Raw genomic sequence first — 23,874 nt, 5'->3', positions numbered from 1 at the left:
ACTTTAGTATTTATTACACATATTTATGAGTTGGCTTTGGGTCTCTGGCTTTGGAATGGGAAGTAAAACGTGTTTCTTGTTGCAATCTCACGTGGATGATCTGTGTGCATAACTGTCACCCCACTGCTGATTTGGGGAATGATTCTGAGTCAGAATCTAGTAAAATAAAACATTTATGTTTTCAATCTTTACTGTAGTTTTAAATAAGCTAAATCGAGTGTATATAGGTGTAAACATTTTTTTAAATATATTTGTAATGCCAATACCTTATTTTCAAGGAAACAAATAGGCCTAGGCTAGCTAGGCTACATTTTTGCAGCATGTAGCGTATCACAAGCAGGGATGTTGTTACAATGTAACAGCGGGGCAGATCTCAAGAAGATGCAAGGTAACAATGTTGCAAGTCTGAGATTCTGAGATACAATGTTGCATATTTGCAATACAATGTATCTAGTTTGTGCACAACTGTGTATGCATGTGAGGCGGGCTAGAGTATGGTGACGCTGACGCAACGCGTCTGCTAACTTCACTTTTAACGACGCACTAAAAAGACACAGAGCCCACTCTACTCCTCCTCTCTTCTGCACCCCATCATACTCACCACCACTCTACCCATCCGTCCCGAAAGGAAAGCTTTCAAAAACATTTGCTCCGATTTACAATTTGCTGAGCAATAGCGGGCATGCCACGCTGCGACCGAAACAAGGATTCGAGGAGAACATGGAAAAATTGCCTTCACTTTTACAAATGCACTTTATATTTATTAATCTTTAGTCTGGAACTAAACAGCAGCGTTTCAGGTAAGATCAATATGTTGCTGTCGAATGCTTCTCGGCTTTTCATTCAAGGAAAACTCTGGAGACCGAGAGTCTCTTTGTTATGGCACGTCTGAATATCCACCTAAAGCTTATTTAGCTTTTTTTGTTTTGGGGTAGGAGACCTGGTGGGATTTTACTGGTACTTTTTTTATCTGAAATTCACTGATGCATTGGAATGCCACGAAAGTCCAAATTCTGAGTGGAACCAGATGTGTGAGTGAGTGTGTGTGTGTGTGTGTGTGGGGGGGGGGGGGGGTATGTGTTTTCTCGTTTGGAAACTTGAAGTGAAGTGCAAATATACTTTGCCATCTTTGGAAACTTAAAATGGTATACATGTCCTACACCTCCGTGTCCTTCCTCTGTAAGCTGATATGGGACTGACGCGTTGCATGTATTTGTCACCCCGCAGGCAATGTAACTTTTACATCCTGTTATACAATTATGTCTATCTCTTCTCGGTCCTCTTTTGAGTTTTTCTCACTACCTTGTAGGCCTTTTGGCACGACAGTGACCTCTCGCTTTTGAACACTGACCTGCCTCACTCCTAGGCATGCTATGGGTCGATTTGTAGAGATTAAATCTAGGTTAAAAAAAAGGTATAATATGTTAATGAAGACGGATAACACTAGGCTATAACAGTTATTTCGAGAAATACCACACTGTCTCTCTGAAATGAAGACAAAGTAGGCCCAGTAACCAACCTGACAGTGTAGACAACTTTTCGAGGTGGGCCTAACTAAAAACTGAAATTCTCAATTCCTCCCAAGTGGAAACAGAACTTAAATTGACTTGGCCAACCCTGTATCACAAATCCAGAGGGATTTCAACTTTCAACAAGATGTATTCAGTTCTTTAATATGGAGGTCTACGCCGTGTGTTATGGGGTCAGAATTAGTTCAGTTAGTACAAGGGAGGGGTGTCAACAAAGCTGAGCATGATGATTCAAGGTGATGAAGTAAATAAGACAATCATATACTGTAGTTCACCAGGTTCTGTTATTACTGTATTATTACAGTCATTGTTTTTGTTTTCTGTGTGATATCTCTGAAAGCACAGTTGTGTCAGCTCTCAACACAATGTCATGTAGGTCCAGATATGTTGTTGTGTCTAACTGTTACACCTGCAGTGCAGATGTTACTGGGTTTGTTTGCCAACTGCAAAGGCAAGGCAGATCTCTCATTCACATGCTTTCATTCTTGTTTTCCACCATTTCTATTTATTCTGTCTTTTAGACACTTATTCACACCCTGAGATCTTCCTGAGTGTACAGGTCTCAGAACAATCCCTCTATCCTGGGGCTCGGTCTTACCTTTAGGATCATGGAGGAATTTCAGGTACCACCCCTGTGTCTTTGGACTCAAGCTGACCAGAAAGCAGGAAGCCAACAGCCTGATCAGCCCCTAAACACCCCCCCCCCCCCCCCCCCCCCCCCCAACCACCCACTAAAGGGCTGATCAGCCCCTAACAAATCCCACCCACTCACTGCTGCTTCTCCTCCCCTCCCACTGAGATGTTTCCTGGGTGGGGGCCTACCACAGCTCCAGCAGTGTCAGAGGCTGGCCTGGACCGTCATAAAATAAACAGAAACAAACATACTAACAGGCTGGAATTTCCTGTCAATTTGTTGGTTGCTGTTTTTACTGAACAAGGACATGTTCTGTTTTATAAAGCTTACCCGGAAAACAAGCGTCCCCTTTCATCTCAAACATCTGTCAAAATAAGAAAAAGGTTCAAGGACAATCCTTTGGTCCCACCACCACACCTTCATCTAGACCTGGGGGTCTTTAACCTGATACCAGAATCTATCATCATTGTTGTTCTTATCCACTAACATCCACCCACACTTTTACTCCACTTTGCTTTAAAATCTACGGGAGTCAAATGTTTGTTATCTCAAATTTCTATCACAATATGGTTCCCAGTCCCAGTGCCACCATCTCTACAGTACGTCTCACCTCCGTGTGGATCAAGTCAGTCACCTTTGTTTCATGTACCTCAGCCTCCACTGGACCTCTGTGCTCCAGCTCCAGTGCCCTGCTCACACCCCCACGCCCAGAGAGACCTCATCAACACACCAGCCAGAGTTGGAGGAGAAGAAGGTGGTTCTGGGAACATCAACCTCTCTGCTCTTGGCTCCTTGTGTTCCGTTGTTCTTGGCTCCAGGTTTAAGCCTCTCTCTTTTGCAGCAGGAAACTGGCGTGGGTCTAAGTAGGGTGACGGGGCAGGGAGTGGGAGAGAGGGAGAGGAGGGATTAGGCTAGATGGGTGTTGTTCTGGTTGTATTTCCCCAAGGTTTAACTTTCGCCAAGATTCAGTGAAGCTGGTGATCTGTGCTTTACTGTATTCGCATCAAACATTTTCAAATCCGCTTCTGGAATTACATTCAAAGTTTGTCTTTTACTTAGCAGAGCCGTCTGAGGTTGAACCAGCACTTCAAAACACAGCTGCAGGGCCCAGGTTTGAACACTTTGAGAAGTTAAGAGCTACTACTTCACAACATCAGTAACATCAGCACCCAGCTTGTTGGGTACTAGTCGTGGCCTGTGGGAAATGAGTCATCAAGTCCAATCAAGGTCTAACAATCAAGGTCTACGTTTTACTGCCTTGGTAGCAATAGAAAACCAACATTCCTTTTGTGGTGGCTCTTATTCTCATCATGACAAAAGACAAAATGACATCAGGCGGCTTTTAATAAAAATGCACGTCTCCTAAAAACTCCTCTTACCACACCGCCGTGAGTGTTGCTAAGCCAAGCGTTAGCATGGGCACAACTATCGTTATTGTAAGCCGTGTCAAGGAAATCACACACCACTGGAAGCAGCGCTGCTTGCTTCCGAGCATCCGGCTTAAGTCAGCGCTGTAGATGTCCAAAATGAATTCATTGTTCTGTACAGTGTTTTGACAAATTTAGGAGGGGCAAAGTTGATCCTGTAATCTGCTCACAGCTGGGGTGGATTGCCTGTCATGACAGAGTAGAGCCAATTAAAAGAACAAATAGAAGGGTTGGATTTTCAGACCGAGGTAGCTGGGAGCACTGCTAAACGTTTTGGCATGGACCACAAGCTAAGAAAGATCATTGAATTGAGAGGCATCACAGACTGAGTGACTTTGCTGAACTGTCTGATCTACAGGGTCCATACGGTATGGCATTAACAGGACTCAGTTTGTCTCTGCTGTTGGAGAACTGTAGAGAATGCTTGACTAACTGTAGCAAGGTTATTGAACACATGCCATTTAATGGAAATGACAGACAATGAGTTCCCTGGAGAGAAATGAATCCATGGAAAGTTTTTTTTATTCCAGACTGTTATGGATTGTGTTACGTTAATAATAGGAGTCTGACATTATAAACTCATGGAAAGGCAGACTTGTCAATGTTAAGACATTCAGTTGCTTTTTGTCTGTTGGAATCTGCCCCTCATTCTTCTACTTCAATGACGAAGGTGCTATCTAGAACCAAAAAGGGTTCTACGGCTGTCCCAATAGGAGAACCCTTTGAACAACCCCTTTTGGTTCCAGGTAGAACCTTTTCCACAGAGGAACCCAAAATAGTTCTACCTGGAACCAAAAAGGGTTCTTCAAATGGCGACAACTGCAGAACTGGGCTCCCGAGTGGCACTACATCTCAGTGCAAGAGGCGTCACTACAGACCCTGGTTCGATTCCAGGCTGTATCACAACCGGCTGTGATAGGGAGTCCCATATGGCGGTGCGCAATTGGCCCAGCGTCGTTAGGGTTTGACCGGTGTAGGCCGTCATTGTAAATAAGAATTTGTTCTTAACTGACTTGCCTAGTTAAATTTAAAAAAAAATAACCCTTTTTTTCTAAGAGTGCAGAGTAAAGATTTTTCCAGAGGTGCACCATTACCATGTGAAAAAAAAGGTATTTTGACTTCTGACTCTTTATTGCATCACAATTAGTGGACAGTAAACAGGACTAACAGCAGGTTGCTACAACGACACGTCTGCAGCAGTCAGCGCCAGCTGGTAATTGTGTCTGATTACACTGTACAAAGCACTGCCAGTGGAGGCTCTCACAGCTCTGTGGAACCACTCAGCCATTGTGTTTTGTAACTACAGCGTTCGCAGCATCTGGAAGCCGACCAAGGCCACAAGCTGACTATTATTTCTCAACAACGTCGCAACAGAGGTTGTGTGAGTCTGAGAAAAGCTAGTGCTATACACTGATTGAAGGTCTGCTTCATAACCACTTTGGAGGGACTCTTTTTATGGAGATTCTCCATCATTTTAGTGTTGGTAGTGCTGCAGGGACCGTGTTGCTAGTTCTGTGAGAGAGCTACAGTGGACTGATTAGATGACTTGAGGAGGTTTTTGTACTACAGGCCAGGACACCTATTCTGTGTGTGGACTGAAGTACCCCCATACCAGAGCCATCTGATTCAGAAGGGCTGGGTTAAATGCGGAAGACACATTTCAGTTGAATGCCTTCAGCTGTGCGACTGACTAGGTATCCCCCTTTCCCTATGTTCAGTCCAACGCCCAGTGATCTTTCCCACCTTCCTCACATCCTGGCCCCTCGGAGGGCCCCGTGAAGGAGGAATGCTGACGGTCTCTCTCTCTGTTTCTCTTCTCTGGACCCAGATTCACGAAGGAGACCTTCTGTTTGTTTTGGAGTCATTCCTTTTTTCTCCTTGCTCTTTGTGTTCACTTAACATCACAGCTGCACTCCCCATCCTCTCTTTCTTCCTCTCCCTTTCCATCTCTCACTCCATCTCTCGCTCTCTTCCACCAGTGCGCACACTTTTGATTCACCTGGCCTTAACCTCCCAATCCCCAATCCCCATAATCCCCCCCCCCCCCTTGCAGGAGAATAAAAAGAAAATATTGGAGAAGAAGTGGGAATGAGAGAAAACCACACTGGGTTTTTGAGAAGGCTGTTGGGTTCTCTTCCCGACATTCCAGTCATAGATGCTGGATTCCAGCCAGTATCGCCTAGCTAGCTTAGAGTTAAATATCTCACTTTCTCTCTACCTCCTCCTCTTTTCAGTTCATACAGGGTTGCAGTGTGTACAGTATACATACTCTTGTATTACACAGAGCCTACAGTAGAGACCCAATGCGCATGGCACATTGACATATACATTACTACATAAGGATGAACGAAGCCAAGGTACAGTTCATGACATTTCATTGTAACTTTTTTTGAGGATTAACTGTAGGGTCACTCGGTCTGGGTAAATTACTGCCATAATTAAGTAAAGTAATGACATGTATTCTATCCGATATTGACAACAGAAACATCTTAAAATATGAAACCAGGCTTTTTCTCCTGATAAAGTTCCAAACCAGTCCCCCCAAAACCCTCAGACCGCCCAGTCCTCATTTCGTTCTTCAGCCAACCTCCCCTCACATGACATTCAGACCACAGACTCCCCGTGAGGAGAAAGGCCATTCCAGGTCACACGTCTGAAATGGGACAAATATCCCAGAATCTGACAGGAAATAACAAACACATAGACATTACCAACGTTAATAGACGCGTGAAAAAACACGTGCAACCACATTTTCAAAGCAGCAGGCCCGTCCAATTAACACGTGTCTAGACACATAACCTGGGTCAAAGTCTGCTTAAGTTGATACAGGTTTGTGAGCCTCCTATGGTCTTTTAAATACGCAAATTAAATGATTTCTTTCCCCAACTTTCTTGTCTGTTTTGTCATAGATGTGAGAGGAGATATGACAGTGGGCTAGGTATCATTGTGAGAAAGCTAGCCTTTCGACAGCACCACAACCAGCTGAAATGTGCTTGCTCTAACAAAGCAGGACATCCATTAACAGTGATATTGATCGTGTTCCGGCTCTCTCCACATTAGCAGCTAAAGATGGAATAATTTCTGAACAGTGTTATTGACTGTCCTCTCTCTCTCTCTCTTTGTATCTCTCTATGTGTGTGTCTCTCTCTCTCGGTTTATCTATCTCTCTCTCCACAGAGCCTGTGAATGGTGATGTGTTTGTGTTCTTCCACGAGGGGGCTCAGGGCTGTCTAGGGGTGCAGGGTCACTCCCTGTCCCTGTCCGAGTCCTGCGAGGATGGCGCCCAGAAGTGGAAGTGGGTGACCCGGGGCCGGCTCTTCAACCTAGGCTCCTCTCTGTGCCTGGGCCTGACAACAGGCAACTACAGCTCCAGGGAGGATGTCTCACCGCTGGGCGTCTACCCCTGTGACAGAGAGCCTCCAGGGGTCCGATGGACCTGGTACTGTGCCCATGTGTTGGAGAACCTCAACCTGTACCTGCCGTCACCCTCGCATCCTGTTAACCCCTCCGCTAACTCCTCAGTGGTGGCCTGGGATGTCAAGCCCCCACGAGAGGGGCTCAAGTGGAGGCTCTTTGGGGACGATCAGGACCTGTGTTCTAGGACCTATCGTGGTAAGGAGAAGAGCTTCTGCTTCTGGTTTACAAAGTCATTCTAGTGGATTACAAAGGGTTGAAGGCGCCATTTCGGTACTCTTTGTCTGATAAATTGAAGTGTAAGTTGAGCAAGTCATTCTGGCCAGGAAATGACTGACATGTACAGTTGGAGTCGGAAGTTTACATACACCTTAGACAAATACATTTCAACTCAGTTTTTCACAATTCCTGACATTTAATCAGAGTAAAAATTCCCCGTCTTAGGTTAGGATCACTACTTTATTTTAAGAATGTGAAATGTCAGAATAATGGTAGAGAGAATTATTTATTTCAGATGTAATTTTTTTCATCACATTCCCAGTGGGTCAGCAGTTTACATACACTCAATTAGTATTTGGTAGCATTTCCTTTAAATTGTTTAATTTGGGTCAAACGTTTCAGGTAGCCTTCCACAAGCTTCTCACAATAAGTTGGGTGAATTTTGGCCTATTCCTCCTAACGGAGCTGGTGTAACTGAGTCAGGTTTGTAGGATCCTTGCTCACACACGCTTTTTCAGTTCGGCCCACAAATTTTCTATAGGATTGAGGTCAGGGCTTTGTGATGGCCACTCCAATACCTTGACTTTGTTGTCCTTGAGCCATTTTCCCACAACTTTGGAAGTATGCTGGGGTCATTGTCCATTTGGAAGACCCATTTGCAACCAAGATTTAACTTCCTGTCTGATGTCTTGAGATGTTGCTTCAATATAACCACATAATTTTCCTCCCTCATGATGCCATCTATTTTGTGAAGTGCACCAGACCCTCCTGCAGCAAAGCACCCCCACAACATGATGCTGCCACACCCGTGCTTCACGGATGGGATGGTGTTCTTCGGCTTGCAAGCATCCCCCCTTTTCCTCCAAACATAACGATGGTCATTATGGCCAAACAGTTCTATTTTTGTTTCATCAGACCAGAGGACATTTCTCAAAGAAGTACGATCTCTGTCCCCATGTGCAGTTGCAAACCATAGTCTGGCTTTTTTATGGCGGTTTTGGAGCAGTGGCGTCTTCCTTGCTGAGCAGCCTTTCAGGTTATTTCGATATAGGACTCATTTTACTGTGGATATAGATACTTTTGTACCTGTTTCCTCCAGCATCTTCACAAGGTCCTTTACTGTTCTGGGATTGATTGACACTTTTTGCACCAAAGTACATTCATCTCTAGGAGACAGAACGCGTCTCCTTCCTGAGCAGTATGACGGCTGCATGGTCCCATGGTGTTTATACTTGCGTACTATTGTTTGTACAGATGAATGTGGTACGTTCAGGCGTTTGGAAATTGCTCCCAAGGATGAACCAGACTTGTGGAGCTCTACAATTTATTTTCTGAGGTCTTGGCTGATTTCTTTGGATTTTCCCATGATGTCAATCAAAGAGTTACTGAGTTTGAAGGTAGGCCTTGAAATACATGCACAGGTAGACCTCCAATTGACTCAAATGACGTCAATTAGTCTACCAGAAGCTTCTAAAGCCATGACATCATTTTATGGAATTTTCCAAGCTGTTTAACGGCACAGTCAACTTAGTGTATGTAAACTTCTGACCCACTGGAATTGTGATACAGTGAATTATAAGTGAAATAATCTATCTGTAAACAATTTTTTGAAAAATGACTTGTGTCATGCACAAAGTAGATGTCCTAACCGACTTGCCAAGACTACAGTTTGTTAACAAGAAATTTGTGGAGTGGTTGAAAAACGAGTTTTAATGACTCCAACCTAAGTGTATGTAAACTTCCGACTTCAACTGTAATTATAGAAAGTGATGGTGGTGGTTACTTGTTGGTTGACAAGTAAAATAACAGTATTTTGTTTCGGTATGGAGCAACAAGACGTTAGTTTTAATCTGGTAGAACGGGGGAGTCAGCCATTTTGCAATAGAAAATACAAGCCAGAATATGGTTTGTCTCTATTTCTCCCAACAGTGCTTGTAAATTAAATGCTGAGGCAGGGTTAGTCAGCTGTGTTGTACTGTTGAGGAGGGTACAGCTGTATCTGTTCAGACGCATGCTGCAATTTTTTGCCCTGGGCCTCTCTGTTGACTGTATGACTGACTGGCAGCCCGCCAGCTAGACAGCTAAGGAAAGCCCTCTCTCTCTGTGTTCGTAAACTCAAGATGTAAACAGTGGAATGCCCTTTCCCTCACATAGACTACGGTAGAGCTGGGACATTATACCGGAAATTATCGACACCGACGATAACAATCATTTATCGCGGGCCTTTTCCTGATATGGTTCATTACGATACGTAGCCTGTACTAGAGAAATGTGAAGTTTGAAATGAAATAAGTGTGTTAATATGGGTGATTATTAATGGGACAGTTGATGGTTACAACCATCAAACTAGTAGTAGTTTAAATGAAATGTTTAAAAAAAACTTGTTGCACATTAATGTTATAAACTATCCTTCTATTTATCGTCATCGTATCAATTCAGGCAATTTATCACGATCTGGATTTTTGTCCATATCGCCCAGCTCTAGCCTACGGTATGTTAGTGTTTATGTAGGACTTAGGAGTTGAAGCCCCTGCTTAAGAGTTAGCAGTGTGGTGTCGAAGCAAAGCCTTGTTTACACTATTATTATTATTATTATTATTCATACAGATATCAAATGTCATAATTTAAGTTGCACTGACAGCCATTCTGCCGGGCTTAGTCTTTGAAATACTGTCTCTAGCCTGTCTGACTGCAATTAAAACCAGATCTCCTACAACCTAAGTCCAGAAAACGACTTATTTACTTTCCTCCTCTATCTTTCCTCTCCTTCTTTACTTTCCTCCTCTATCTTTCCTTTCCTTCTTTCCTCTCCTCCTCTATCTTTCCTCTCCTTCTTTCCTTTCCTCCTCTATCTTTCCTCTCCTTCTTTACTTTCCTCCTCTATCTTTCCTCTCCTTCTTTACTTTCCTCCTCTATCTTTCCTCTCCTTCTTTCCTCTCCTCCTCTATCTTTCCTCTCCTTCTTTCCTTTCCTCCTCTATCTTTCCTCTCCTTCTTTACTTTCCTCCTCTATCTTTCCTCTCCTTTACTTTCCTCCTCTCTCTTTCCTCTCCTTCTTTACTTTCCTCCTCTCTCTTTCCTCTCCTTCTTTACTTTCCTCCTCTATCTTTCCTCTCCTTCTTTCCTTTCCTCCTCTATCTTTCCTCTCCTTCTTTACTTTCCTCCTCTATCTTTCCTCTCCTTCTTTCCTCTCCTCCTCTATCTTTCCTCTCCTTCTTTCCTTTCCTCCTCTATCTTTCCTCTCCTTCTTTACTTTCCTCCTCTATCTTTCCTCTCCTTCTTTACTTTCCTCCTCTCTCTTTCCTCTCCTTCTTTACTTTCCTCCTCTCTCTTTCCTCTCCTTCTTTACTTTCCTCCTCTATCTTTCCTCTCCTTCTTTACTTTCCTCCTCTATCCTTCCTCTCCTTCTTTACTTTCCTCCTCTATCTTTCCTCTCCTTCTTTACTTTCCTCCTCTATCTTTCCTCTCCTTCTTTACTTTCCTCCTCTATCTTTCCTCTCTTTCTTTTCTTACTTTCCTCCTCTATCTCCTCTATCTTTCCTCTGCTTCTTTACTTTCCTCCTCTATCTTTCCTCTCCTTCTTCACTTTCCTCCTCTATCCTTCCTCTCCTTCTTTACTTTCCTCCTCTATCCTTCCTCTCCTTCTTTACTTTCCTCCTCTATCTTTCCTCTCCTTCTTCACTTTCCTCCTCTATCTTTCCTCTCCTTCTTTACTTTCCTCCTCTATCTTTCCTTTCCTTCTTTACTTTCCTCCTCTATCCTTCCTCTCCTTCTTTACTTTCCTCCTCTATCTTTCCTCTCCTTCTTTACTTTCCTCCTCTATCTTTCCTCTCCTTCTTTACTTTCCTCCTCTATCTTTCCTCTCCTTCTTTACTTTCCTCCTCTATCTTTCCTCTCCTTCTTCACTTTCCTCCTCTATCTTTCCTCTCCTTCTTCACTTTCCTCCTCTATCTTTCCTCTCCTTCTTTACTTTCCTCCTCTATCTTTCCTCTCCTTCTTTACTTTCCTCCTCTCTCTTTCCTCTCCTTCTTTACTTTCCTCCTCTCTCTTTCCTCTCCTTCTTTACTTTCCTCCTCTATCTTTCCTTTCCTTCTTTACTTTCCTCCTCTATCCTTCCTCTCCTTCTTTACTTTCCTCCTCTATCTTTCCTTTCCTTCTTTACTTTCCTCCTCTATCCTTCCTCTCCTTCTTTACTTTCCTCCTCTATCTTTCCTCTCCTTCTTTACTTTCCTCCTCTATCTTTCCTCTCCTTCTTTACTTTCCTCCTCTATCTTTCCTCTCCTTCTTCACTTTCCTCCTCTATCTTTCCTCTCCTTCTTTACTTTCCTCCTCTATCTTTCCTTTCCTTCTTTACTTTCCTCCTCTATCCTTCCTCTCCTTCTTTACTTTCCTCCTCTATCTTTCCTCTCCTTCTTTACTTTCCTCCTCTATCTTTCCTCTCCTTCTTTAATTTCCTCCTCTATCTTTCCTCTCCTTCTTCACTTTCCTCCTCTATCTTTCCTCTCCTTCTTTACTTTCCTCCTCTATCCTTCCTCTCCTTCTTTACTTTCCTCCTCTATCCTTCCTCTCCTTCTTCACTTTCCTCCTCTATCTTTCCTCTCCTTTTCTTTCCCTTTTTTGTGGCGAGGCAAAAGACATTTGTAACTTTTAACTGCCATTCCTCACAACTTGCTTTTGTGAAGTCAACAGGCTGCTGAATAATGAATGCCACGGACATTAGTCATCCTGCTGTGTAGCTAGCAGGCTAGCAGCTTGACACGAACCAGCCACTGGTGGAGGAGAGAGGGAAATGAAGGAGGGAGGGAAGGAACTTTCTAGGCCTTTCCCCCTTTTTTAACACATATGCCCTACTTTCCATGGGCCTGGCTAGTTCTCTGTGTGTTTTGGTAACATCGCAAACACCCTTCTAGTCTTTCTCTTTTACAGCTCTCTCTCTCTCTACCGCTCTCTTTCTCCCTTTCTCTCTCTCTCTTTCCTCGCTCTTCTCTCTCTCTCTCTCTCTCTCTCTCTCTCTCTCTCTCTCTCTCTCTCTTTCCTCGCTCTATCTATCTTTCCTCGCTCACTCTCTTCCCTCTCTCTCTCTTTCTCCACCGTGTCTTGGAGAATTGATTTGCATTTTCCCCCTTTTGCCCTCTCCTTCATACCCCGCCGTCCAGTGGAATGCAGAGGCTACCGTGGCAACCCCTGGGCATTTTGTCAAACTGTGGAGATCAGGTTTCATTCAAAATAATGTTCATTCAACCTCTCAAAGAATAATGGAGTTTAGTTTATACATGGCAGTCTCATAATAGACTGGAAAAATAACTAAAACAGCTGCTTATAAATTAAACTCATTATTTTATTATTTTAGAGAAGGTTTTTTGGAAAGAGTGTCCTTTCTACCCTTGTCAATTGCTAGTGAAAATAACTTTTTCTGGCATACATAGACAGTATATTGAGTTTTTATAAAGCTTTGTCCTGATGTATTTATTTTTCAGATGAAAATCGTTTGATTGTTTTTCCATTATCTGGTCTATTTTGGTTTATTGTTTACCTCTGATGAGCTTTCCCATACCTTTTGGTCCAAAATCACACTTTGGCGTGTGTTTTCATTTCCTGTAATATATCTTCTATTTATTTATCACGTTTAATTGCACGTCTTTGAGTACACAGATTTGTTTACTCAGTAAAACGATCCACACAAATCAACATGGGACAGAAAGTGGCGCTTCAGTGCATCCTGGGACGTGAAGTCTTTCCATCGTGTGCCTTTGCAGAGATCTATACTATCCAGGGGAACTCTCGCGGTCTGCCCTGCTACCTGCCCTTCATGTACGATGGCCAGTGGTTCCACAACTGCACCAGTATTGGCAGAGAGGACGGTCACCTGTGGTGTGCCACCACCTTCGACTATGGCAAGGATGAACGCTGGGGCTTCTGTCCTGTTAAGAGTGAGTCACTGTCTTGCACAGCTATGTTCCTCCTCCTCCTCCACCTCCACCTCCGCACCCCCCCCCCCCCACACACACACACCCACCACAGACTCTATGTCTCTTTCGGATTTTTCCCCTTACAATGATCTCTGTTTTTCCTTCCCTCCCCTCTCCCTCGCTCTCTCGCCCCCTCCCAGGCAATGACTGTGAGACGTTCTGGGACACAGACCCCCTGACAGACAGCTGCTACCAGTTCAACTTCCAGGCCACCTTGTCATGGAGCGAGGCTCGCATCAGCTGCCAACAGCAGGGGGCAGACCTGCTCAGTATCACCAAGCTGCATGAGCAGACCTACATCAACGGTAAGAGACCAGAGGAGAGTCTAAAATGCAGTACTCTATGCTAGAACACGGGAGCGGTTTTCTTCCTTATTCTCGGTTTGATAGAAATGTGTTTATAGGTCTGTTATATCAAACATTACTGGTAAACCACTATGTATTAAGCGTTTATAAGCCATTTAAAAGCATACCTTAAAATCAAGTGCTACCATCTCTTCCCAACTTACCTCTTCTCTAATAGTTTTAAAGAGGTAGAGTGTGATCTTGTCTCTGTTTATATGAGGACATCTTAAGTTTATAAGAGAAGTCTCTCCCTGCTGCTGTAGGTTTGCTGACTGGTTACAGTGCTGCTCTGTGGATCGGTCTGAATGACCTGGACATCAGCGGAGGTTGGCAATGGGCTGACTCCTCCCCGCTCAAATACCTCAACTGGGAGAACGGTGAGAGAACACTGTCTTTAACCCAACCCAATCTCAACCATCCTCAACCATCTTTTTAACCCAACCCAACCTCAACCATCAGTTTAACCCAACCCAACCTCAACCATCCTCAACCATCAGTTTAACCCAACCCAACCTCAACCATCCTCAACCATCAGTTTAACCCAACCCAACCTCAACCATCCTCAACCATCAGTTTAACTAAACCCAACCTCAACCATCCTCAACCATCAGTTTAACCCAACCTCAACTATCCTCAACCATCAGTTTAACCCAACCTCAACCATGCTCAACCATCTGTTTAACTCAACCCAACCTCAACCATCCTCAACCATCTTTTTAACCCAACCCAACCTCTACCATCCTCAACCATCTGCTTAACCCAACCTCAACCATCCTCAACCATCTGTTTAACTCAACCCAACCTCAACCATCCTCAACCATCTTTTTAACCCAACCCAACCTCTACCATCCTCAACCATCTGCTTAACCCAACCTCAACCATCCTCAACCATCTTTTTAACCCAACCCAACCTCAACCATCTTTTTAACCCAACCCAACCTCAACCATCCTCAACCATCTTTTTAACTCAACCCAACCTCAACCATCTTTTTAACCCAACCCAAGCTCTACCATCCTCAACCATCTGCTTAACCCAACCCAACCTCAACCATCCTTTTAACCCAACCCAACCTCAACCATCCTCAACCATCTTTTTAACCCAACCATCCTCAACCATCTTTTTAACCCAACCCATCCTCAACCATCTTTTTAACCCAACCCAACCTCAACCATCCTCAACCATCTTTTTAACCCAACCCAACCTCTACCATCTGTTTACAACACTAACACCACAGACTACACAGATAACATCTAAGCGTTCCCTTCTTTCTATCTCACAATATTTATTCTATTTCAATCCTAGACCAGCCGAGCCATGTGGAGGAGGAGAACTGTGCGGTGATCAGGACAGAGTCGTCTGGCCGCTGGCAGAACAGAGACTGCTCTGTAGCCCTTCCCTATGTCTGTAAGAAGAGACCCAATGCCACCCTGGACCCCTTCACCACTGGTACGTCTGCCTAGTCACCGGTCGAGACTCTAGACCTCCTTATCAAATCCTCTCTGCTAAAGCTTTTACAGCTGTAGGAGCTTAATTTGATCACCCTTCAGTTGCTGTGAATATTTTGGTATATTTGAGTTTTAGAAAGGCTTTTAATGTTTGTAATTTTCACTTTCAAAATTCAGACTTGATTTTCCCTTACGTTAAATGTATCAACCCCTACAAAATGTCAATTTGTTACAATCCACATAAGAATTCACATTTCCTGTTGCTGCAGGCTTATTTTTCCGCTGTAGCAAACCGGCTCAAATTAAGATACATCTGTAGCTTGTTGTTTCATGGATAGTTACATCCCCTGTATGTGAGCAGTTAGAGTCATAAAATAAATCATCGATTTGTGTTACCATCTGGTTATATGCTCGCTACTGTATTAACAAATAGTTAATATAGGGTATATTTCCCTTCTGTTTGCTCTCTGTCTCTGCTCTGTGGGCTGCAGACTCGTGGGCGGATGATGAGAAGTACGAGTGTGATGTGGGCTGGCAGGCGTTCCAGGCAGGCTGCTACAGACTGACGTCAGAGAAGGTGGACTGGGACACTGCTCAGAAAACCTGTCAGAAAATGGAGTCCAACCTGGTCAGCCTCCACACCCTGCCTGAACTAGAGTTCATCATCAACAACATCAAGCGAGGTACACAGATAATACAGCACGTCATGGAAAGGTACCTCAACCTGAAGACAGGTAGCTACACCAGATAGTACAACAATGTACATGTCACGAAAGGAAGCTTCAACTTCGGTGTCAACAGTTTCTCTCATAGGAGACCGTTGATCTTGTTTATTGTTCTGTTTTTATATATAGCACTAATGTACAATTTGTTTAGGTTGTTTACCTGAAACAACAAAAATGAAATTAAATAAAAAAATTGGAGTACCAGTCAAAAGTTTGGAAAGTTTTTGGTTAATACATGATTCCATATGTGTTATTTCATAGTTTTGATATCTTCACTATTATTCTACAAAGTAGAAATAAAGAAAAACCCTTGAATGAGTAGGTGTGTCCAAGCGTTTGACTGGTACTGTATATAAGAAGTTATTTACAACTTTTTGCACCACCGCACTATAAGGACAGGGGTTCGCTGTAGTTCCCCCCTACCTACAGTCTTCGAAAAAAAGGTGCTATCTAGAACCTAAACGCGTTCTTCGGCTACCCTCATTGGAGAACCCTTTGAAGAACCCTTTTTGGTTCCAGGTAGAAAGAACCCTTTTAATTCCAAGTAGAACCCTTTTGGGTTCAAAGTAGAACCCTTTCCACGCAGGGCTCTACATGAAACCCATAAGGGATGTACCTAGAACCAAAAATGATTCTCCTATGGGGACAGCCGAAGAACCCTTTTGGAACATTTTTGTTGAAGATTGTCTAATACTCCAATCCACTCACTGCTTCTCCCATCTTGTTTCTGTCCTAATGTGATTGCTGTAGTGTCTCCTCCTCCCTGCTCTGTGATAGTTATCGTCATATCTCTGTGTGTCAGATGTGGAGGAGCTGTGGATTGGTCTCCATGACACGGCTATGCAGATGGACTTCCAGTGGACAGACCACACGCCCGTCATCTTCACTTACTGGCATCCCTTTGAGCCCAACAACTTCCAAAACACCCCCGAGGACTGTGTCACCATCTGGGGACCCGTGAGTGACCCTTGGCCTTTGACCCCTATAGTCTGGACCCTTCGTCATCTCACAGCAGTGTGTTCTCACTGCCAACAAGCCTTACAGAAAACTATTGTTTATACTCTGCAGCTGTGCCCTCTCTCTTTCTGTCTGTCTGTGTGTGTGTGTCTCTGTGTGTGTGTGTGTGTGTGTGTGTGTGTGTGTGTGTGTGTGTGTGTGTGTGTGTGTGTGTGTGTGTGTGTGTGTGTGTGTGTGTGTGTGTGTGTGTGTGTGTGTGTGTGTGTGTGTGTGTGTGTGTGTGTGTGTGTGTGTGTGTGTGTGTGTGTACAGGAAGGCCGCTGGAATGACAGTCCCTGTAACCAGACCTTGCCATCCATCTGTAAGAAAGCAGCCCCGAAGACTGACGGACAGGCACAGAACCACGGGTGCAAACCAGTAAGATTTACTGTAGTCCCTTTCTTTATTTCACTCTTTCTACGTTCTCTTTTTCCCTCTCTCTTTGTCTCTCCTCTGTTTCTCCCTCCCCCCTCTCTCTCTACTTTCTTTCTCTCTAACTCCTCTCTCTCTCTCTCTCTCTCTCTCTCTCTCTCTCTCTCTCTCTCTCTCTCTCTCTCTCTCTCTCTCTCTCTCTTTCTCACTCCTTCCTCTCACTCCCCCACTCATTAGTGTGCTTGCTGAAGGCAAACAATTCCATCTGTTATTCCCCTCCTGTATCTATTGTATCTTTCTTATTCTCTCCAATCTGTCGCTCCCTGCCATCCTTTATCTGTTTCCCTTTATCTCCGTCTCTCCGTCCCCCTCTCTGTCTGTCTAGAAACGTTCTATTCGCAGTTCTAGCAGCGTCACACTGTTCTAACTCCAGATGCAGACAGTCAGCACTGGCACTCTGAATGCAGATTGTAAATATTTGAGTGCACCCCCTCACACACTTCCCCCCTTCCTGTGCACCCCTCCGCCCTCCACCTTCCGCCCCTCTGCCCTCTGACCACACGCCTCCTCCCCTCCGCCCCAGTCTGTGTTTGCTCTGAATCACTCCCTCAGGGCCAGGGAGATCAGCCAGAAACCCTACCCCCAGACAACCCCACAAATGTGTTCACATTCACAAAAATACCCACACATAAATGAACCATATCCACAGGTCTCACATCTGGTGAACCCATCTCTCTTTTTCTCTCGCTCTCTCTCTCTCTGTCTCTCTGTCTGTCTCTTTGCAATTTCACAGACTGTAATTCTCTTCTTATCTTTGACTAGTTTCCCTCATGGTTGCGTGCTCTCCTCTCCTGCTATATTTCAACCCTCTCCTCCTGTTTAAAGGGTAAAAGCGTTTACTCAGGCAGAGGTATTACTGTTTGATCCTGATGCTTCAGTAATTTAGTGTTTATGTGCTCCCTCCATCCCTCACTAGACATGATGGATAGCCCAGCTAATGCCTCGTGGCAAATGAGTTACTGCTGTAAGCTTGGCTCCTGCTTGGCCAACTTCTCCGTGGAGTTGACTGCGTTGTGCGATTTTGTATGAGTTAATACTCGCCTTTTTTTTGAGTTAACTCAACGTCTGAAGAGAAGGTGTGAGACAACCAAGTTACGGACTTAATTGTTCTGCGGTTCTGCAGTTCTGTCGGAACAATAGGGTCTATGTGATCCATAGCTCATCGGCTCAGGGAACTGTAACACTCGAGATCCCCAGACAGTGTTGCATTGTGGGTCATGTGACAGGAGAGAGAGAGAGAGAGAGAAATAGATAACATACGCATCTGCCTCTCCAGTGTGATTCTCGTATAGAGGAGTGCTGCTCGCCAGCTGGAAGTATTTGAGGTTTCTCCAACCCTGCCAAGTGCAGTTGTGCAAACGCCTGAAGTTGGACTGAATCACACAAAGTGACCCCCCCCCCCCCTCTCTCCATCTCTCACGTACGCACTCACTTCAACGCACACATTTACACGACTACACACTCAAACCCTTGAGACCTTTTTGTGTGTTGGCCGTGCTCTCGGTCTGTACACGTCTGCAGATAAGCACTGAGAGGAGAGAGAGAGAGCGGTGGAGAGAGAGCATAGCTCTGAGCCTGGACTTGTTCTGTCCTGCCCCGGGTTTATAAGTAGGGACAAATAATTGCCCTCTCCTCGTTAGCCATGTGTTGCTTATAGTACTTTATGCTTATACGTTCCCATCTCATCTGGTTGTGTTTTCATGCAAGTCTCTGGACATAGATAGATCTCTTTGGACAGTTAATATTTCTACGCCTACTCAACCTTTCTCGTCTCTCTCCCCTACCTCTCTCTCTCGTCAGGGCTGGAGATGGCACAGTCCGGCCTGCTACTGGGTGGGAGAGGAGCAGGTGACCTTCGAGGAGGGCAGGAAGGCCTGCGCTGGCAGCGGAGCTACCCTCATCACCATCACCAATAGGTACGCACACACACATGCGTTCCTGTACATACACTCATGCACGTACGCAAGCACGCACAGACACAAACACACATACCTAGTGTAACCTCTGACCCCTGAGCCTTTTCCATGTGCGTTGTTGTAGGTTTGAGCAGGCATTTGTCAACAGTCTGGTGTTTGGCCGTTCTGGGGATTCATTCTGGATAGCCCTGCTTGACCAGAACAGCCCCGGAAAATTCCACTGGCTCAGCGGGGATGAAGTGGCCTATACCAACTGGAACAGAGACCAGCCAGGTGGGACATGGACCTCTGTCTCTCTATCTGTCCACAGAGCTATCATGACGGACACGTTGGTCTTGTACTAGTCTTCAGGATACCTGTCTGTGCCATATTCCCAGAGCAAAGTCAAAACTAGATATGGTATAAACACTTATCTCTTGAGTATTCATTGTGGATAAATTGCCAATGACTTAATCAGGTGATTTGTTTACCGTTTCCATCACCATCTTTTGCCATGATCTCCACCATCCCCACTGGTGTGCCAGTCAGTCAGTTACTCCCAGACCCAGGCTCATACAACTACGTAACATAGACCACTCTCTCCCCCCTCTCCTCTGTCAGGAGGAAACATCAAAGGGGGCTGTGTAACCATGGAGACGGGCTACGCCACAGGCCTATGGGAGGTGAAGGACTGTGCGTCGGCCCGGGCTAAGTTCATCTGTAGACTGAACCAGGACACGTCCCTCAGCCCTGAGCCCCCCGCCCCGCACCCCACCCCCAGCCTCACTGGATCCTGCCCCAACGGGTGGAAGACAAACGGCAAGCTGCACCACTGCTACAAGGTATCCTACGCCTTTACCACTGCTTGATATTACTACACAGTGAAGAGGCGACTCCGGGATGCTGGCCTTCTAGGCAGAGTTCCTCTGTCCAGTGTCTGTGTTCTTTTGCCCATCTTAATCTTTTCTTTTTATTGGCTAGTCTGAGATAAGGCTTTTTCTTTGCGACTTGAGAAAGCCAGCATCCCGGAGTCACCTCCTCACTGTTGACGTTGAGACTGGTGTTTTGTGGGTACTATTTAATGAAGCTGCCATTTGAGGACTTGTGAGGCGTTTGTTCCTCAAACTAGACACTCTAATGTACTTGTCCTCTTGCTTAGTTGTGCACCGGGGCCTCCCACTCTTTCTATTCTGGTTAGAGCCAGTTTGCACTGTTCTGTGAAGGGAGTAGTACACAGCGTTGTACGAGATCTTCAGTTTCTTGGCAATTTCTCGCATGGAATAGCCTTCATTTCTCAGAACAAGAATAGACTGACGAGTTTCAGAAGTAAATTCTTTGTTTCTGGCCATTTTGAGCCTATAATCAAACCCACAAATGCAAATGCTCCAGTTACTCAACTAGTCTAAAGAAGGCCAGTTTAATTGCTTCTTTAATCAGGACAACAGTTTTCAGCTGTGCTAACAACTTTTGAACGGTAGTGTATATTTTAAGGATATGTATTAGTTTAGTCAATATCGATACCATTTATTTGCCTCTAACGCCTCTGTGTGTGTGTGTGTGTGTGTGTGTGTGTGTGTGTGTGTGTGTGTGTGTGTGTGTGTGTGTGTGTGTGTGTGTGTGTGTGTGTGTGTGTGTGTGTGTGTGTGTGTGTGTGTGTGTGTGTGTGTGTGTGTGTGTGTGTGTGTGTGTGTGTGTGTGTGTGTGTGTGTATGTATGCGCGTGCCTGCCTGTCTGCCTGCATGTGTGTGTATGCCAGGTGTTCGACTCAGCCCAGATGGACCAGAAGCTGAGCTGGCTGCAGGCCCACCTAGCCTGTCAGAGACACCATGGAGCCAACCTGCTGAGTGTCAGTGGCCCAGAGGAGGAGCACTTCATACTGCAGATACTACACGAAGCCTTTGGGTGGGTGGACACTCCACCTTGATCATGCATGGGTTGTATGAATGGGTCTCTATTACAGGGCCTAGACTGGATGGAGGGAGAATGTGGTTCTTATTTGAAAAGGGGATGGGTTTGTAATTTAAAGAGGGAATGTGGTGGTAATGATGAGGATGAAAATAATAAATATATATAAGAAGAATTTCGGGGGGTGCTTATATTTGTCCTGTTACACACAGCCTGTAATGGGAATGTTTTTTTGCATATCCCAACTCCCCCTGAGATACCCTCAGGGAGTGGGGTCACGGGCGAAGACTAGGATGCTGATGATGGTGATGATGATAGTAATGATGATGATGCTGCTGCTGATGATCATAATGACAATGAGGATGATGCCGACGACTCTGCTGCTGCTGATGATGATGATGATGGTCCACAGGGAGTCAGAGGACCATGAGCAACGCTGGTTCTGGATCGGCCTGAACCGCAGGAACCCCATGGACAACGGGAGCTGGAAGTGGAGCGATGGACTGGCCGTGAGTCACAGCATCACCATCCAGTCATCCAGCCACAGCATTACATCACAGCATGGACCTAATTCGAGTAGCCAAACCACAGCACTATCTATTATTGACCCAGCTTAACACAGCGACCTTGATTTACCGATAGCTACAGCCCAGCTGCAACAACATACAGCCTCTTGCACCATATACGTGTGCCTCAAAGCTTAGAGATATAGCTACCTGCTTTTCAAGCTCATTTTGTAACGTCCTCTAACCCATCTTCCTCTGTATGTCAGTATACGTACCAGAACTTTGGGCGTTACTACTACAACGTCCGTCAGTGTGCAGCAGCAGACCTGGGCACCATGACCTGGCTGGCCATGCACTGTGACTCTGAACTGGACTGGATCTGCAAGATCCCCAAAGGTAACAGCAAGACAACGGAACCACACATAGACACAGATACAGTCACAAAGCAGTGCTACTGCTGTATACAGACACTATAGAGACACGCTGACACAAGGGGCCCTTGTTATTGCCTGAAAGCTTTCATTTTGAATATTCAAGTCTGTGTTATGTAGTGCTGAGCGATTAACCCCCAACATTTTTTATATCGGTTATTTAACAACTAATTGTCTGACGTCGGTTCAATTACTTGAATTCCATTTAGTTTTTTTGGGGGGGGTGGGGGGGGGTGGAGCCTAATGCACCGTTTCTCTGGAGAGAAATCAAATACTTCAGGAGAGAAATCCAGTCAATAACTATGTGGGATGTTGAAGGGAGTTGTGACCGGCCGGCTCGATTCGGTCTTATGTAGCAAAATTTGGAAATTGTGTTTTTTACATTGGATAAAAAAGTAGAGACTCGGAGCTTGAACATTTGATGTCTTGCACTGCAAGTCAGCGCTTAATTTGTAACTCGGGAGGTGCTGGAACAAAAATGGAGCACGAGAGGGGGGTTGAAGAGTTTTTGAGGTACCGGAACTCATGAGAAAATAAAACCACCTTTATAATAAAGCGTTGCATGTATATCATCACATTTGCGTAGTGACATCGAGCAGTAGAGTCGAGGCACTTGCAGAAGTTGTACACATTGGGGAACATTTTTGTAGACTAGGGTCCGGTAAGAATGTGGCCTTTTCTAAACACATTTCATGCAATTCTAAGTGACGGGAGACTTTGGCAGGATATTTTTAATACAGCACAAATGAGAATCTGAGATCAACAAAAATGACCTAGGCCTAGGTGTGTGGAGACGCATGTTGTAGGCTACAATATGAGGAGGAAATTACAGTCCTAAAAATACTTTCCAGTTTCACTGACTCACCCAATGACATGCAGCTCAATTGCTGGTGATGGCCGATCCGCTCGTGCCTAAAGCCTGTCTCTCGCTTGTTTAACTTTGTAAAACAATATTTGGAAGTTGATCAAATATGTTGGTAGCCTGCAACATAGTCTTCTCTTTTCAGCAGGAGCCATTTGCTTTCCAACCTCTGTTTTCCCTCGATTGTATTTGTCTGTTTTGTCTGCATGCTGCTTGTTCACTGACAAATTTGCCACTCGTTCACGACTGTAGGCTATTCCTTGTTATTGGGCAACAATCCACAAGAAGCTATTGATCCTTCTCATGGTGTAGTAGGCTATTCGGAATGATTTCATTTATTTATGAACAGACAGCAGTTATTCTAGAATCCTTCTATAAGGAAATAAATTATGAAGTGCAACGCTTGAGAGATGAGAGTTGCAGGCTCATGTCTATCAGAGCAGAGAGGGAGAGAGAAAATAGAAAGTGAATCTCATCCTAGTTACATATGTAAGAGATACAGGCATGCTTCTCACACAGCCACCACCCGTTCGTCTCACACATAGAGTAGGTTACAATGTTGCACCACGTTTGTTTGTGGGGGCAGGAGAATTAACGAAGAGGCAACTCGAATGAACTTCGATCGCTTTTATTCACATTTTTACATTGCAATTTTTTACCGGATTCGGCCAAATTGGTTCGGGATCAAAATAGTCCAAAACAGTGAGGTCCCGGATCCTGTTCCATTAGCTCGAATTAAGCACTGGTTACAGTTGAGGAACAATAGGAAAGTAATTCTGCTTTGGAAGTTGATAAACTTGTAACACCACTTTTGAGAAAATGGCCCTTGAATGTTTTGGTACACCTACAGGAGAGCTCTTCTTTATCTACACCCATTTAGCATTGTTCACACCCTCTTAAGCCTTAGCCCCACCCATCTCTTTAAAGATTCACATGTGAGGCCATGTGCTAAACAGAGTGAGTACAGTAGTGTACTAAACAACCAAAGATTTTAAGACTAAAGGATGGTTTATACTACCTCTATCGACAGTTGTTGCAGTGACATCATGAATATTCTATTCAATATTCTATTATCTTGTCGATGTCGTTATGAAAAAGTATAAACACAAACATGAGCAGTCTGGTGGCCTAAAATAGCATA

The 23,874-nt window shown here is 44.6% G+C and overlaps 1 protein-coding gene across 1 annotated transcript in view; it reads left to right on the top strand.

Moving 5' to 3' along the window:
* Window positions 1–551: 551 nt before the first annotated feature.
* Window positions 552–23,874, top strand: part of LOC139565485 (C-type mannose receptor 2-like) — a 42,289-nt gene continuing 18,966 nt past the window's right edge. Inside the window, exons 1-15 of the mRNA XM_071385874.1 lie at window positions 552–800; window positions 6,768–7,202; window positions 12,979–13,152; window positions 13,332–13,496; window positions 13,799–13,912; window positions 14,839–14,982; window positions 15,473–15,664; window positions 16,509–16,663; window positions 16,976–17,080; window positions 18,935–19,050; window positions 19,175–19,323; window positions 19,651–19,871; window positions 20,786–20,931; window positions 21,347–21,443; window positions 21,707–21,836. Coding sequence (XP_071241975.1) covers window positions 683–800; window positions 6,768–7,202; window positions 12,979–13,152; window positions 13,332–13,496; window positions 13,799–13,912; window positions 14,839–14,982; window positions 15,473–15,664; window positions 16,509–16,663; window positions 16,976–17,080; window positions 18,935–19,050; window positions 19,175–19,323; window positions 19,651–19,871; window positions 20,786–20,931; window positions 21,347–21,443; window positions 21,707–21,836 — 2,461 coding nt within the window. The 5' untranslated portion in view covers window positions 552–682. The remainder of the gene's footprint in view (window positions 801–6,767; window positions 7,203–12,978; window positions 13,153–13,331; window positions 13,497–13,798; window positions 13,913–14,838; window positions 14,983–15,472; window positions 15,665–16,508; window positions 16,664–16,975; window positions 17,081–18,934; window positions 19,051–19,174; window positions 19,324–19,650; window positions 19,872–20,785; window positions 20,932–21,346; window positions 21,444–21,706; window positions 21,837–23,874) is intronic.

Source organism: Salvelinus alpinus, chromosome 36, assembly GCF_045679555.1.
Source record: "Salvelinus alpinus chromosome 36, SLU_Salpinus.1, whole genome shotgun sequence".
Classification (NCBI taxonomy): Eukaryota; Metazoa; Chordata; class Actinopteri; order Salmoniformes; family Salmonidae; genus Salvelinus; species Salvelinus alpinus.
This window is presented reverse-complemented; position numbering and strand designations above follow the sequence as displayed.